The 17,500-nt window shown below is 42.3% G+C and overlaps 1 protein-coding gene across 1 annotated transcript in view; it reads left to right on the top strand.

The window, feature by feature from the left end:
* The window catches only part of usp8 (ubiquitin specific peptidase 8), a 20,449-nt gene extending 7,692 nt beyond the window's left edge, over positions 1 to 12,757 (top strand). Inside the window, exons 9-18 of the mRNA XM_079997895.1 lie at positions 62 to 330; positions 1,758 to 2,264; positions 7,116 to 7,190; positions 7,319 to 7,608; positions 8,042 to 8,263; positions 8,518 to 8,728; positions 8,919 to 9,155; positions 9,728 to 9,870; positions 10,778 to 10,910; positions 11,271 to 12,757. Coding sequence (XP_079854021.1) covers positions 62 to 330; positions 1,758 to 2,264; positions 7,116 to 7,190; positions 7,319 to 7,608; positions 8,042 to 8,263; positions 8,518 to 8,728; positions 8,919 to 9,155; positions 9,728 to 9,870; positions 10,778 to 10,910; positions 11,271 to 11,429 — 2,246 coding nt within the window. The 3' untranslated portion in view covers positions 11,430 to 12,757. The remainder of the gene's footprint in view (positions 1 to 61; positions 331 to 1,757; positions 2,265 to 7,115; positions 7,191 to 7,318; positions 7,609 to 8,041; positions 8,264 to 8,517; positions 8,729 to 8,918; positions 9,156 to 9,727; positions 9,871 to 10,777; positions 10,911 to 11,270) is intronic.
* Positions 12,758 to 17,500: the final 4,743 nt, after the last annotated feature.

Raw genomic sequence — 17,500 nt, 5'->3', positions numbered from 1 at the left:
TCTGACAAACTGACTATAATAAAAATGACTTGATTTTGTGTGACTTGTATGTTTTGACCAGTGAACTTCAGCTATCCCTCCTTGGAAGAACCAAAGCCTCAGCCAGAGACCCAGACTGACCCCACGCCCCAGAGCCCTCCGGTCCCTGCGCAGGTCAATGGAGTTGCTCCAGTAGAGCAGTCCTTCCCTGACAATCCCACAGCAACAGACAGGTTGCCAGATACTGTAGATTCCCCCATTATCTGCTCCAAAAACCCTGCACTGGATGTATCAAAGAAAAGCCTTGTGACTGGTGCGCCGGTCCCTGCTGCAGCTAAGGCCATTCCACAGGTACTCCATTATTTAATGTGTCTGTAGCGTTCACTTCAAACCAAGTTTATTGGTGGAGCCCTTTATCACAGCTACAGTCTCATAAGACTTTACAGGCCCACGCCAAAATGACATTACTGATGACAACCACGTACCCAAACCCTTCTAATGAGAAAGTAAACATTACCTTAATGGCCAGTGAGAAAATAACATTGGAAAGAGTACTTGACTGCTGGACAAGCAATGATGTCAGGTGAAACGATATAGGTAATAATAAGAATAAAATGTTACTTATATAGCACCTGTACTACATGAAATGCAGCTCAAAGTGCTTCAGAAATGTGTAAAAGGAAAACCAATTAAAACAATTACAATTATTGCGGAGTAGATAAAAGGCAGCCAAAAGGAGCTTCATGTCACATTAAGACCTGCAGAACGGACAAGAAAAAGCAACAACGTATAAATGATCCATTATCCATAGTAATACTGTGGTAATGATAGTTGAACCCCAGCTACAGAAGACCTGCCGGACTACTGTTCAGGTCCACTCACCGCAGTCCTGATGGTCACATTAGGTCAGCTGCTTTGAATGTGAAAGGAAAGGTTTATACCAGACCTGTTGCCAGGCTGATTGTTCTGCCTGCTCTCCTGGAAATGGAGACATAGACAGTCACCCTAACCTGTGGGACATAGAGGTGCGAACTCTACTAGGCACCAATGTCCTAGCCATATAAAAATAAAATCCACAAGTGAGACATCTTTATAAGCAACTTGAGATGTCTTTGTGATGTCACAACTCTCCCCCTATAAAGCCACACACACACACACACACACACACACACACACACACACACACACACACACACACACACACACACACACACACACACACACACACACACACACACACACACACACACACACACACACACACACACACACACACACACACACAGAGCGAACAGTCAAGAGGAGGGCCGTAATGCGACAACCAGGATGCCAGTCACCATAAAAGCCCAAGAACAAAACCCAAGAAGCTCTCGTCAACGTACGCCAAAGAGGAGGAAGGCAGATACAAATACACAGACACACATATCACAAGAGAATCCTCTCCAGCCCTTTGTTTTAATTGATAACTTGTAGCAAATGCCAGTATTTCCCTTGCTCTTATCAAAAATGATTCTATATATTTTGTCCTGTGAGCTGGATAGAGCCTGAACAATTTCTACAATAGTTGGTGTAAAACATAAAAGGCCAGCAGCAGCAGTTTTAGTCAGGATGTAGCAATAGATGTGTGGGCAGTCAGCCAGCACAGCTTTAGTTCTGATGCAAATACATTTCAGGTCGTAGTAGTAGTAGTAGTAGTAATAACTTGATCTTCGCTAACCAGTGTCATCACTGCATTCCACTTGACGGTGAGGTTTTTCGCGTCTGCTCTCCTTTCATAGATCGACCGCACCAAGAAGCCCACCGTGCGGGTGTCGGATGATGCAAAGCCCAGCCAGGCAAATGGGCAAGCTCGGGATCTCGCTTCGAATGGCCCATCTGTGCCCGACCGGTCGGCCAAGCCCCCCTTCAAGCTCAGCGGTTCCCTGTCCGAGGATCAGCCGGGTCAGGCCACAAACAATGTGGCTGGGGCTGCAGAGAACGGCAGGCCAGGTCAGGATGAAGACACCCAGGACCCCGGCACCGCAGAGGAGAGCAGAGGGAAGGACGTGGGAGAGAAAGACGCCAAAGAAAGGGAGCAAAACGAGAAGAGGAGGAAGGACGAAGAGGACAGAAGGCACCAAGATAGAAAGAGGCTGGAGAGGCAGAAGGCAGAGGAGGAGGAGGAGAAGAAGAACCGGGTTGGGGGAGACAAGGGTAGGAAGGGCAAGGAGCAAAACTCTGACACGCCCGGCAAGAGCACCTCCTTGGACTCTCCTGCTCCCAACCACATCATCAGCGAGGTTAAGGTTGGTTCTTTTTCAGTCTTAATCTCAAGCCTGTATGTCAGTCTTTTGCTGCTGGGGAAAAAAGTGAATAAAATTCGGGTCCAATGTATTGTGGCTGTGTATCACCATATCTGAATGTGTGAAAACATTTTGTTTGAATACATTCAAATGTGTGAATGTGTGAAAATATTTGTTTGAATACATTCAAATGTTTAAATGTGTAAAAAATACCGACACAAATTAGGTATAATTTTTGAATCCGTAAGGAGATCTGTACAGAAGCACATAAGAGCTCGTAATTTTGATATCTTTTCTCCGAAAAACATTATTTAAGGACCCCAAAACCAGGGACGTACCGCACGTTCATGCACGTGCACATGCATACGCTTATGCACACACCATAGGGGAACAAATATTTCAGTGCTTATTTTTAATTATTATTATTATGAGGTCCGGCCCCCGAAGTTAGCGGAGACCCCTATGGCTCCATTGCACAATTGCATCGTGCAAGATGCGTAGTCTAGACTCCTCAGTTGTACCTAAAATACTTAACTGGACCCCGTGGATTGCTGCCTGCACCTATATTTATTTATTATTGGCGGCTGAATCCCCTACTGTTATTGTTCAGGAAAAATTCTCAGAATTTTTAAATCTAAAGCTATTTGAAACAGAAGAACGGAAGAAGTAAATTACATGGTTGACATCTTGTTTGAACTGGTATGTCACAAACATCTTGTGGTTTAAGTTTCTTGCAAATTGATCCACATATTGCGCAGAAGTTAAAAACCGACAAATTTGACCCAAGTCACAGACACGGTCTATGACATTAAACGCCAACTTATGTCTAACCCGGCTAAAAGTATATGAAATACAACAGTGACATAAGCTAGAAACATGGTGGAGGTGTTGTTTAAACCGGTAACCGTTTAAACCAGCCACATACGGAGCAGAAAGTAGTGAAAAACTGACCAAATATGACCCCAAATATTCAACTGGTAGTGCTTGACTAACATGCTACTATTCATAAACAAAATGAATGACATGAGATTAAAATGAGTAAGACGCTTTATGACGTCATCATACCTTTTACTATAAATGTTGAGGTTCTGATTCAGAATGTATATTCAAACTCTGTCCAGTGTTTGCTGTAGACTCCGTTGCTCTCTAGTGGTTAGAGATAACAAACTAGCTACTAACATAAATACACTTGCGTATGTATTTATGAACCTTCTTACCTGGTAGATGTCCGTGGATCTGTTCTATTCATATTTTATCCCTGTGGTCCCGATTACTTTGCTGGATTAATGAAAAATACGAAAATCAGCAGTCCACAAAAACTTCAAGTTGAATCCACTCCAATGTACAAGTGAGTGATACCTTCAAGATCCATCAAGGTGTTGGGGAAAATAGAAGGCATGATATGGTAATTACTCACAGAAATACCACAACGTTTTTTCATATTTTATGGGAACGTAACTATTGAAAATGTAATTCAAGGGAAAAAAGGTCACCACTAAAGTTACTGGGTGACGCAGTGTCCACACTGCATTACCCAGGAACGATCATAATTCTTAAAACACCTTTCTTCAGGGATATTTAAACTAAACACCAGAAGAGAAACATTCAGACGTAACTCCATGTTTATTGGTCCAGTCATAGAAGTCCACAATGTTTGTAAGAAACCAAAATACTAATATGTACCTAAAAGGAATAAACTGGTCCCTGTGTATTGCTGCCTGCAGCTATAGTTATTATTATTATGTCCACCGTGCGTGACCGAAAATGTCCCAGTTTGTCCGGAAAACTTCCGGTTTCAAGCTGTGTACGAGTCTCGACGAATATCTGTAAAATACCAGGTAACACTTTATAATAAGTTGCTTTTAATAAGGGTTAATAGTTAGTAAGGTCCTTATAAGATGCTCATTGACATTATTGTGTTTATTATTAAGACTGGTGTTAATAATCGCAATTAATTGCAGTAAACTTTTTACTTATAACAGTAAACAGTTGACTTGCAGTTAAAGTCCCTGTAAATTAAATTCAGTGATTTGTTTCTAAACGGATTATACATGTGAAAAAACAGTTGCTGAAAACATGCGAAAAGACTGAACTGTGTTGCACAGAATTGCGGTTTCTCACTATTTTTGTGATCTGGATTTTTTGGGTGGGCCTAAATCAGGTCTTGATGACTATGCACTGTGGCCCTACTTTTCATGCCCCCCCCTAACACAGCTTATGCTTAATAACATTATCGTGTTAGTAAGACTAGTGTTAATAATAGCACTTATTGACAGTTATACACGGTCTCTGTAAAGAGTGAGAGGATTCAGTGATTTCTTTCTAAACAAATTATACAGATTTTATGAAATTGTCCAGACGTTACCCGGATAGGCTGTATGTGTGAACGCAGATGTCCGAATGATTTGACCCGGACATTACCTGGACTTTACCCAGTTGGCACCCTTGTACAAAATCCGGGTAGTGGCCGATTGAGTGGTATATGTGAACGGAGCATGTGATTGTCCGGATCATTCACAGTGAGTGGGCGTGTCGTGTGTTGAAGATGTCTCTATCAGGCAGCAATTATTTACCACAGTGCGTAGCTGCTGCATACTCCTTTCTGCTTTCTTTATTATTCCTTTTCTCTCTTTCCTTTATATTGCAGATACTTCCAAAAACATGGAGTATCAACACAAAAAAAGCCCAACTCCTGATAAAAAAGCCCAACTACTAATAAATCTGTACCCTCGTCCGCTATTTTGGGTGTGCTGTAAAACTCCTGAGCGTCATTGCGTTACGTCCTGCCTCCTGCACACTCTACCCAGGCTCTACGCCTCGTCTTAACCATGCTGTGTATTTCCAGGTAGTGTAAACCCATCTGACATGGACAATCTGTTTTTTGCTATATGTGTGAAAATGTAAATCCGGACATTGTCTTGAGTGCATGTGTGAAAGCAGCTTTTGAAAACCATTCCTGAAAACATGTAAAAAGACTGTCTGAATTGTCACAATGTTCCGCTCACATGAGAAACAATAAAATAAATATAAATATGCGCAGAATTTGAGGCTCGCTGAGTGAATTAAAGAAAGACCTAACTAGTCCAGGCAGATCCTCCGCTGCTTCACTTCTCCACTTCATGGTTGTTCTTGCAACAGGTTTAGGCAGTTTGACTTCCTTGTCTGCGGGGATTAGGTGCAGCAAGATTTAGGCAGTTTGACTTACTTGCCTGCGGGGATTAGGTGCAGCAAGATTTAGGCAGTTTGACTTACTTGCCTGCGGGGATTAGGTGCCGCAAGACTTAGGCAGTTTGATTTACTAGCCTGCGGGGGTTAGGTGCAGCAAGACGTAGTCAGTTTCCCAGCGCAGCACAGGGAACCGTGTGATATGCATTGTGGACAGTGGTGCAAGAGTTATCCACCGTGTTCTACTCTAAACTGCTTGTTTTACTAAACAGCCTTTATTTACTAAACAGCCTTTATTTTGGGAGTCCTCGTCTTCAATTCCTCTTTTTTTTTTTTTTTTAACCTTGAGAATGATAACTAGAGCTGCACACCACCATCCTAAGCAATGACGCTCTTGTCTGTGAACAATCAGGGGTCTTCAGTGCTATCACGTGACCGTTGCAGAGATGAGAAATGCAGTATTTTTTATTAACTTCCCCTACAAAAAAGGACAGATTTAGATCAAACTCTGAGGACAGCATGGCGTAACAGGCCCAAATCCTGATTTTATTCTTCATGTCCATGGATACGTCGATTCCATGACATCCAATTCTTCACAACAATAACAATAGGGGGCTTCACAGCAAAGAAGGCTGGCTCCATGATTGGTTCGTGAAATGATATCCCTGATTCATTCGTCTGTCCGAGCATCCCCATTGGCTATTTAGTCGCTATTTATTTACTTAAACATGTAGGTTTCATTTATACATGTAGATTTGATTCGTAGCTGTTAACCTGGTATTCACACATTTAATTGAGTTCTGTGTGAACTTTTTTCCCACAAACAGATTTGTAACGGCAAACCTTTTCTGTAAATGTTGGCAAATGTTGTTTATGCACTCACAAACGGGAATTTATTTGTGCAAATATTTTTCATTTGTTCAAAAAATGTGATGCACAGCTACAAATCTCCTCACAGATCAAAGAATTGAATCGATTTGTTCAGATATGAATTACACATTCAAACATTGGAATTCATTTGATCAAAACGTTTTTACACATTTATTCATTTGAATGTATTCATACAAAATGTTTTGACAAATCCAAATATGGTGATACACAGCTACTATACAAATGACCTGAATTTTAATCCACAGGAAGACAGCAATTGAAAACCCATCCCATTTTCCATTAATTTGATAAAATGATCCCCAAAGGATCCTGTGACACCTAGTCGTTAAATAAAGCACACAGCCCAAAGACAAGGATTGCTAAAGATAAGACCATCAGCTTATGACAACTCCAACAAAAAAAGCCCCAAATCCTTTCAAGAGGAAGCATGTTGGATTATAATTATGTTAATTGTCACCCACAATTACATTTGAAATCAGCTATTGTGTGGAAAAACCCCAGGGGTACGGCTCTTAAGTACTTAGTAAGTACTATTAAATAGGAGTAAATCATAATGGTACTAAAGTAGTTCCTTGCAGTACTTGCCAAAATGCCCTTGCGTATTCGTGTTGGAGAAAGCTGTTTTGGTCACACGTGTGTGTGTGTGTGTGTGTGTGTGTGTGTGTGTGTGTGTGTGTGTGTGTGTGTGTGTGTGTGTGTGTGTGTGTGTGTGTGTGTGTGTGTGTGTGTGTGTGTGTGTGTGTGTGTGTGTGTGTGTGTGTGTGTGTGTGTGTCTGTGTGTGTGTGTGTGTGTGACAGAGAGAGCCCTTGACCCGAGCAAGGAGCGAGGAAATGGGCAGAAGTGTACCAGGACTACCCATCGGCTGGATGAAGGTGACAGAAAAATGTTGTATCATAAGAGACTATCAACAACTTTGCCGCCCAATGTTTTTTCCCACCCTTCACACACTTGAACCCTTCTTACTTTTTTGTTTGGATCCGTTCCAAATTGCTGCCGCTAGTTCCTGGACACGGTGACCGGTACCTACCGTTATTACCACTCCCCGACCAACCGTGTCCACCTGTACCCGCCGGAGGTGATCGTGCCCCAGACACCGCCCTCCACGCCGCCCACGTCCAAGCAGAAGCAGCTGCAGCCGTCCGAGGCCGAGCGTGGCCACGACGGTGAGAGGGAGCAGTCCAAGCTGAAGCGCTCCTACTCCTCCCCAGACATCAGTCAGGACCTGCGGGAGGAGGCGCAGAGGAAAGTCCCTGTTGCCGCCGCCATACCCACCATCAACAGAGAGACCAAGTAAGAGAGACTGTGCTCATAGTAAAGTAAGAATCATATACACACACAAAATGAAAGTCACTTGAAAGTGGCTTTGGCGGCTCTGTGGTTCATGGACCAGTCAACTTTTTTCTTTTTTCTTTTTTTTTTTTTTTAATTGATGATATGGCTCATATGATTTTATATTGATATCTACATTTTATACATAATGAGAATTGCTCCCACTTTACAGTATGCCACCTGTATTAAATTTTAAAACCCAGCCCTATAGACTCTATTGGGTTGGTGGGGAGAAAAATAAAAAAGAAATCAAAATCATACTTTTAAAGATGACTGATTCTCTATAATATAGAGAATCAGTCGAGAATCAGTCGTCCTTTCCCTGATGCTGCATAGTGTGTTGCTGCTGAATCGTCCACATATGAATGCATCACAACGTATCTTTGTTTTCCAGACCCGCCACTGCTAAAGTTTATGCTAAAGCGGAGATCGCCCGGCCGTCCGCAGCCAAGATTCGCAACTTGAACCCCGTGTTCGGGGGTCTGGGCGCCTCTCTGACGGGCTTGCGTAACCTAGGCAACACTTGCTACATGAACTCCATCCTGCAGTGTCTGTGCAACACTCCCACCATGGCCGACTACTTCAACAACAACTATTACCAGGAACACATCAACAGGTCGGGACCACATGAGCAAATCCAGTGCAGTCAGCGGTCTGAGTAGTACGACAAAAGTTGCAGTTGCAGTTCCTGTTCTTTGCTTGGAACTGGATTTGAGTTTATTATTCTGGTTTCGTTTTAAACAAATAACATCTCAATGGACGAACTAAAAGTTTAGAGCGCCTGAGATTTGATTCACCACGTAGCGTCACGTTGGGGAGGTGTCGGCCGAATAGACCAGAGTTGCATGACTTTTGTCTCACTTCCTCCAGGGCTAACATTCTGGGCCACAAGGGTGAGGTGGCGGAGGAGTTTGGGGTGATCATGAAGGCCTTGTGGTCGGGGCTCTACAAGTGCATCAGCCCGCGGGACTTCAAGATCACCATCGGGAAGATCAACGAGCAGTTCTCTGGTTACGACCAGCAGGACTCCCAGGAGCTGCTGCTCTTCCTGATGGACGGCCTCCACGAGGACCTCAACAAGGTGAGGGGGACAGACACGCCACGAAGGACGGCTGGGGAGACCAAATATCCAGCTTTTTTCCATTTTCTTTCCACTCACCGAACTGTCGGTAAGAGGAAGAGTGATGGAGGAGTGCAGAGAGAACGACAAAGGCCTTTCCAAAATCCTTAGTAATTGGTCTTTAATCGTGACGATATTGTGTCTTCTTCAGGCAGACAACAGGAAGCGCTACAAGGAGGAGGACAACGACCACCTGGACGACCAGAGAGCTGCCGACCTGGCTTGGAGCAAGCACAAGCTCCTCAATGAGTCCATTATCGTAGCGCTGTTCCAGGGTCAATTCAAATCCACCGTGCAGTGTCTCACCTGTCACCGCAAGTCCCGCACCTTCGAGACCTTCATGTACCTGTCGCTGCCGCTGGCCTCCACCAGCAAGTGCTCCCTGCAGGTCAGCCATTACTGATCCCAGCATTAGTGCCAGTACTAGTACATACCATAGTCATGCTTTTACATGTTTTTACATGTTTTTCCTTTTTTGTCACTACAATGAAAACTGAATGGGGGGGGGAAGACTCTTCCATAAGAGGGTCATTTGTATTTTTATAATTCACACATGACTATGCTTTGAATATACACACACATTTTTATTTATTCTTTTACTTTTTTAAGGAATGTAAATATACTCCAGTGCCCAGGGCCTCAAAAAATGAAATTAAAAAAACTGCCTTATTCTGCACTACATGACAGCATTCAACATTATAAATAATAACAGTAATATATTTTTTACTGCCCTTTACAAGTTTATGGCCAATCTCCTGATTTGACTGCATTCATCAGCATAAAGACTTTTATCTGCTAGTAGGTGTGTCTGTCAAACTGCATTTTCCACGTAAAAAAAACACATTTACTTAATTTGATTATTTTTGCCCATAACACCGCTACAGGGCTCATCTCTCGCTTGTGTGCTCAGACATTTACATGTGTGTGTTTTCTTTTTCTCTCCCTGCTTCATTATGACAGGACTGCTTGAAGCTTTTTTCCAAGGAGGAACGACTGACTGACAACAACAAGGTGTTCTGCAGGCACTGTAAGGCCCACAGGGACTCCACCAAGAAACTGGAGATCTGGAAGGTTCCTCCCATCCTCCTTGTGCACCTCAAGCGGTACGTTCATGGTGGGGTCACTTGTAGGGACCAGACCTGTCACCAGCGCAGGAGTAGAGGTCACAGACAAATCTTGAATAGGCTCGCTGTGCTATAATTTTCTATGTTTGATTTCTCTAACTTTGCATAGCGTGAGTAGCGTTAACGATATTTGTATAAAAGATAGACAGATAGATAAACCACTTTTTTGACACCCACAGGGTGTCGCTGACACACGCAATAAGATTTTATTTTTTTCCTAGTGATTATCATAATATAGACACCTACCTGGTGTATAAAAGTTGAATTGATAAACTACACATAAGATGCATACGATGAACACGATACCTGATACAAAGAAGTACATAAAATACATGGTACCATGAAATACACAATCCTGAAAACACCTTCTTAATTGAAGTTATTAACTGCTGTATGCGCAAGAGACTTACTTCTTACCTTCAAACTCACCAGGCTTGTACGGCCAATAAAAGTTCTGTGTACCAGACGGCTAATGTAACCCAGAACAGACTTCAACTTAAAATTAAGTAGGTTTTAGGTTTAGTGTGGTTAAGTTCATGGTAAGACTATTGAAGATCAATTCCCAAAGTGAAATGCCTGGCTTCGTTCCAAGTTAAGTAGAGCATTGACTCATTTGTCATAAAGACTCTGGTAGTCTGACTGGTATTCTAATAAGCTTGTTCACATGAGCAGCTTTCTATCCATTGTTTTAATAGGCTCTAATCGTTGCATTTCGACGTGCACTTCCTGTAAATCCAGCGTGTGGATCACCTAGTACCTTTTTTTTAAACATTTTTACTTGTTTTTATTTTTCTCTTCTGATTTAGACGGCTATTGTTTCTTTAAGACGTCGCTCAAAGCGCAAACATGTTTTGGTTATGACTCTTGGGTTTGTTTGTCTGTGTAGCTTCTCCTACGAGGGCCGCTGGAAACAGAAGCTCCAGACGTCCGTGGACCTCCCTCTGGACAGTCTGGACTTGGCCCAGTACGTCATCGGACCCAAACAGAACCTGAAGAGATACAGCCTCTACGGAGTTTCTGTAAGTGGCAGCTTCGCTCCCGGACGATGGAACTGCTCTGGTGTCTTTTTTTTTGTTTGTTTGTTTGTTTTTGTTGTTCTTTATTGATAACGGCTTTTCAAGAAGAAAACGACTATTATTATTATTATTACTGTTATATTCATTGTCAACATAATGTCTCAAAATGAGAGGTAAAGGTGGCGCTGGATTCTAGATGTGGATACAGCTGTCAACCGAACCTATGACCAACCTTTACCGACTTCTTGATGGATGTTTAAAAAAAACAACACCAAAGTCTCCATCTCAAGATATTGATGTGGGCAGCATACAAATGATTTGAACACATTTACAAAAAAAAATTATAATTCTTCCTTTCACCAGAACCACTATGGCGGTCTGGATGGAGGCCATTACACGGCGTACTGCAAGAACAGCCTCAAGCAGCGCTGGTTCAAGTTTGACGATCACGAGGTGACGGATATGACCACCTCCTCCATCAAGTCCTCCGCTGCCTACATCCTCTTCTACTCCACACTGTGACCGCAGGGGCGGCCGCGAGACGCAGAGTGACACACTACACCGCCGTCGCAGCAGCAGAGCTCAAAGTTCTATGCGGTTTCTTTAATTTGCAGCTGTGAGGACCATCTGCCTGTGCGGATAGGGGGAGGGGGGGCAGTAGGGCCAGCGACGTGGGCGGAGAACAGTGACGGAGGCTCGCAGTCCAATCCTTCCCAGGCGGGAGGGCGGAGCCGCCGCGTTCCACCACCCGAGGATCTCTTCGCCGATGTAAAAACACGCTCTGTACTCGCATTACTTATCATCTAGAGGTTAACAGATGCTACTTTTGCTCTAATATAGATCTGTTTGTCTTGTAGGACTGAATAACTCTGGGTGAAGATGTCACTTTGCCCTTTTTCTTTTCAGTTTCACTTTCGCGTGGACGGCCTTTTTTTGCAGGACTGATTTTTATGCTTCTTGTACTGTGAATACACCAGGGATTAAAAAGTCAAATGAACTCTACATACAGTACCTACCGACCGTTAATATTGCACATTGTACATTTAGGAGGAGGGCAAGTTGTTTTATCTGTAAAGTGACCAAATTATTTTCTTTTTTTTCTGTCGTCATCGTTCTTTTTGATTGTAGCATCCATGAAGATATCACGCATCATGTTTCATGACGACACCATGTTAGATTTAAGAGTATAGATCTGAACAGCCACCTTCCTCCATGTTTTAATGTGCTCTTCGTGGCAATAGAAGGACAGTCAGCCAATATGAAGAATTTAGTCCACCGCAGCGACAGACTGAGATGACTTGTATTTAAAACTCCAGACTAATGCTGAAGTACCAGTCAGTTGTTATTCCTTTTTTTTTTAACTATTCAAAAGTGACCTAATAAGCCGCATTTGTTTCATGACTCTGCTTCTACATAATGTTATCCTACATTTAGATCTCTGTGGAATACAAATGACATACTACCGTTGCAGTTATTATACTAGATCTGTAATACAACATTTACAAATGGGGAGGGAACAGTAATTCCTCTTATTTTTCTGTATGTTCAAGGATGGCTTATGGTGTTAAGCTGAAATGAACAGCCTTTGCCAGCGGGCTGTACCTTAAATATTCATTGGTAACCCAGAAGCCAACGGAAATCAATCATTTACAAAGATTAAGCACAAAGGAATCTGCCTGTCTCTTCTGTCCGAGTATTTTCTTGTCTACCATGAGACCATAATACGCTTATTTTATTGAATATGTTGATTTTATTTCTTGAATCTTCCAAGTTTTTTTTTTTTTTTTTCCTTCCTTCGGATACAAGAATATTAATCTCAAATAACTCATATGACTTAAGTATTTATTAAAAGCGCTTCAAATATAATGGATTGTCTTCCGGGTTTTTCTTTCACACAAAGCAAACTTTTCTTTGCTCGACTGGATCTGTTTCAAGGCCAGTAGAGAAAAAAAATTGCTGAATTCAATTACCTGTTGAAATCTAAACCAACAAAACCTCAGACCTTTTACAGTTCACTTCCTCCAAAGCTTATCTCATATTACAGAGTAGACATGCCACATCATGTCATGTTTTGAGTAAGACACTTCACATTTATTTACAAAGGACTTCAAACTGTGAATTACCAGCATAGGAAACACAAACCAGGTGGAAAAAATAATATACAGCGCTAACTATAATAATAATAACTATAAAGCACTTATTAAAAGAGGTAAAGTGCTTCACAAATTTAAGACTTGTGTAAATTAATAAGGGAGGGCTAGGGAGAAAAATAGCACACAATGTAAAACCACTTGAATACAGAACGTTGTAAAAAAAAAAGACAGGTCATTTCAGTTGATGTTTCAACGGATAATAAACTGACACAACAGCACCACCTGGCGTCCATTTGAAGCCGCTGCAAGCGGTGGTGGCTTGTGGAAAGCCGCAAGGGCCACAATTCGTCTCCATTTCCCCGGCGTTTGAAGTAAAGGTAGTCGTCACTTAACCACCTACCTGTTTGGCGACCGTTCGGACTTACGACCAGCTTTCTGACCAGTCTGTAATGTACGCTGCGGACAATACCGCGGCGTCTCAGCGTCATGCATCTCATCGCGCATCACCCTTTATATCCTCTATACACTATACAGTATATACTATATATACTATATACACTATATACACAATATATACACTATATACATCTCATCTCATCACCGTTCTCAGTCTCAGTCTCGTTCCCGCAGTCAGTCTGTCAGTATTCACTTTACTAGCGTTCGCAATGGCCACGCCCCCTTACCGTGAAATAAGACAGGTCCACGCTTAGCGACCAATTCGCTTAACGACCTGGTCCTCAGAACTGAACTCGTCGTTAAGTGAAGAGTACCTTTATCATGACCCACCACCAGGTGTCTATAAACACCGTTTTATCACCACCAGGCGGTTGGTAATTATCTACGCCTTGTGGCGGAGATAACACAAGGCACAGTCCATTTCAACTGTAAATCACCCTGTAACTGTAAAGAAGGGCAGACCACAATAATAAAGCACTGATCTCCTTTGCTGTTTAATAGCCCAAAGAAAATCCCAAGTCACACTTGGATTTTTATTTATACATATGATTGTAGGTACAAATATGTGAAATAGAATGTAGTTATATCAGCCATTTAAGAGGTAAAGGCTGCCCATTCGTGCCTGGTGTTACTGTAACATTCCTGGGGGTGACAGCAGAGGGCAATTTATAAATTAATTTTTCAACCGTATAAAACAATGGCCATTGAGAGCATGGGATTAAATTACACAAAATTGAACTGTGTAGATATTGATGTCATATAGTGTCATTGCTCTTGTAAGGGCCACCGTCATTTTAACCTATTTTATTCCATTTGTGAGGTTTTTTTATTCAGACTATACGATCACAATGTAAAGACGACAATGTTAGGTTTTATCAAGCCAACATAGTAACCTACAGCGGAGTCAGATTTCCATGCTGTAAACTAAAATAGGGGTATGTTGCTAACATTGAGAATGCAGTGCGTAATGCAGACCTTGGTTCCAGCACTTAATTGTGTTGCCTCAGACGCCATCTTATGGTGAAGAAATAGATGACACCCTAGAATTAGGAGGCCTGTTGTTTTTACATGAAGAGGGCTTGATGTAAAAACAGAATGTTATGAACGCTCATAGCACAGGAATCAAGGTTGTTTATTCCACAATAGGACACACACAAGATGGATAGATGGATCAGCACAGCTTGCTGCTTGGGGTAAGTGGTTTAACTGCCTTCAATCGTACAGGATACATGATGAAATGAATTGTGTGTAGTGGGCTACACCAGAAACAAAAACAATGAAAATATTTCAAAACACATACACAATAAATACATGTTCCTTGTATTATGTAATTGCTTATGGTTATTGTTACCAGTAATTATAATTCAGGAAGTTTGTTTATATTGATATCTCTAGAATGTCTATAAATTCTGACCGTGACATTATTGGGTTTTTATTTTGTAGAACCTACTCTGGTGCATGTCAGTTGACCTCAGAAGCATATATATTTATGACGTTTAATACGCTGCGCTTTGTTTAATCCAATTGTCCAATTTCCAATACATTATCCAATCCAATATAATAAAGGTTAATAGTTATAAAATAGTACCTGTCACTGGGTAACTACATATGGTCAAGAGTTTGTATCTTATATTCCTTTAGTTATAGTCTAATTGCGAGTATATCGGTCACGTGATCCGTGTACCATGTCAACTTGCACATGTGCGCTATGTGTGGCGCCATCTTGGTGAGGTTGTGATTGATCACAGACTTCATCCACAATACTGAACCGATCTGGATGGAACTCCAAAGATGCCATGTTGGAACTGCCCCGAACACAAATGTCATTCGCAATGTCTGTGGGTTAGTTGGATCCATGGCATCCATAAAGTTCTGACGTCAGTTATATCTGCATGTGCCGCAATCTTGATGAGGTCTTATTTGTTGACCAATCACTAGACTGCACTGTGATCACGCAAACTTTGCATGTGGTCATTTGGGCTAATGAAAAAATACAGTTTTTTATTAAATTATTGAACAAAAAGGGAGTGATCTGGTTCAAACTTGGATGACGGCATGTCGGATCTGCCCTGAATACACATTTTATTAATCATGTCTGTGAGTGTGGTGGATTCATGACATTCACAGACTACTGACGTCAGTTTTTTATTAACAATAGGGCTCCCGCCCCTTCGGGGCTTGACCCCTAAAAATAATAAATATAGCTGCCGGCAGCAATACACAGGCTCCAGTGTAGTCATGTTAGGTACGTATTACAGGTTTCCGAGGTTCTGTAAAACACATTTTATATCACATTTTATATCAACAGTATGGCAGAGCCGCCTGCCCCACACCACCCGAGTGGAGTTTTCACGGTCCTCCGGCACAGAGACACAGACGATGGAGTAGAAACATCATCAGTTTATTGTAGAGAGTGGGCTGATCCTGATCCTGATCCTGGGCCCAATTACAGAGACCCAAGGACAAGTGTGGCTGTTCAAACCACACCATCCCCACACAACAGACACCAATTTCAAATTTCACAATTCTTTGGCTTCAAATGTTAGACCAGTTGAACATATTTGATATATGACCAAATGAATTGTCTAAAGATGAGTCTAAATTATAAGTTTTTGGGGTTTTGTGAAACACAGCACAAGTTACAGTTTTCAGAGTTTCCTTTAAACGCAGAATCTGCTCGGGTTGTCTGTCTACCCGTAGCAAGCGTTATGCAGTCCACAAGGCGCAAGTCGATGGATGCAAATGATTTGCGAGAGACAGACCTTGCACTTAAATAACTTTGGATGGTGATGTTACAAATCGCCCGCTCCTCAAACAAATAAAGTCGCGCCAATGTTCTTCAACTTCCGGTAGGTTGCAGCAGTTTTTCACTAAATTCTGTTCAAAATATACATTCATATTGATCAAACTCGACCGACCACACGTCTGAAACGTCCTGGTTCTCATGACCTCAACCATGTCTCTGCGGGCTCGACCTATAAAAAGCTGCAGGCAGCAATACGCATGATAAACTATCGTTAGGATGGAAGTGGCTGGAAAGGTATCATTCGCAATGGTTTATGGGATGAGTAGTTATTCACTCTTAAAATAATTATGTACACAGTCTTGTATCTTTACCTTTTTCCGTTTTTACAAATTGATTTTGCTCCGAATCAAATGTTTTGTGGTCGCGATTCATCTCATACTTGGTTGGCTTGGTTCCAGGCTTAAAACTCTTTATATAAGGATTTTGTGAAACGTCAATGGAGTGAATGAATGGGAAATTCATTCAGTCACAGTTGAGCTCTATAAAGCTTTGAGATGTGACCCGGATGTGGTCCCCTGCTCCAGTCGATTGCCAGTTGCTATATCATTTACCTCAGACCTGGGAAGTGAGAGTCAAAAGAGCAACAAAATATATTGATGAATATCAATATATTGATATCGCAACACTACTGGTGATTAAAACATTAAGAAGGCGTGGTGCACGTGGATGCATGTGTGTCGCTGTGTTGTGTGTGTGTGTGTGTGTGTGTGTGTGTGTGTGCTCACGTGCTTCACTCACCACCACAGCCCAGAGAGCGGTGTGTTCTGAGCTGAAGGGATGGAGAGGAACGGAGTGAGGTCAAGTTTCTCCAGCGAGAACAAAACAAACCTGCAAATTCATTCATGAAACATTCATTGACTCATTTCCTGTTTGGGGTGGAGTGGCTCGAAGCGCGTGCTGCACGAGGACCTCCGGCGGCATGTACAAGGAAGTGAGGACCGACGTGTCCGTCCTCACTCCACATTCAGAACAAGGCAGCTGGTTCCCTCTGGTCGGGTTGCTCTGCTGGAAGAACAGGGCCAGGTAGTCCTGCCCAGACAGGGAGGCGGATATGAGAGAATGAAACAGCGAAGTTATTCTCCTGTAATGATATTTAATGATATGATATGGCCCAATGTCTTTCACGCTCAGCCCTTGACTCTCACTTGTAAATTATAACGATATTACTGTATTGCTGCTTCCTGTGGAGGGAGTACCTGAAGACGTCTGCTGGGATGGGGAGGGACAGCATGGTGAAC

This window comes from Zeus faber, assembly GCF_960531495.2.
Source record: "Zeus faber genome assembly, chromosome: 3".
NCBI lineage: Eukaryota > Metazoa > Chordata > Actinopteri > Zeiformes > Zeidae > Zeus > Zeus faber.
The sequence above is the reverse complement of the archived record's forward strand: the minus strand, read 5'-3'. Positions and strand labels throughout refer to the sequence as shown.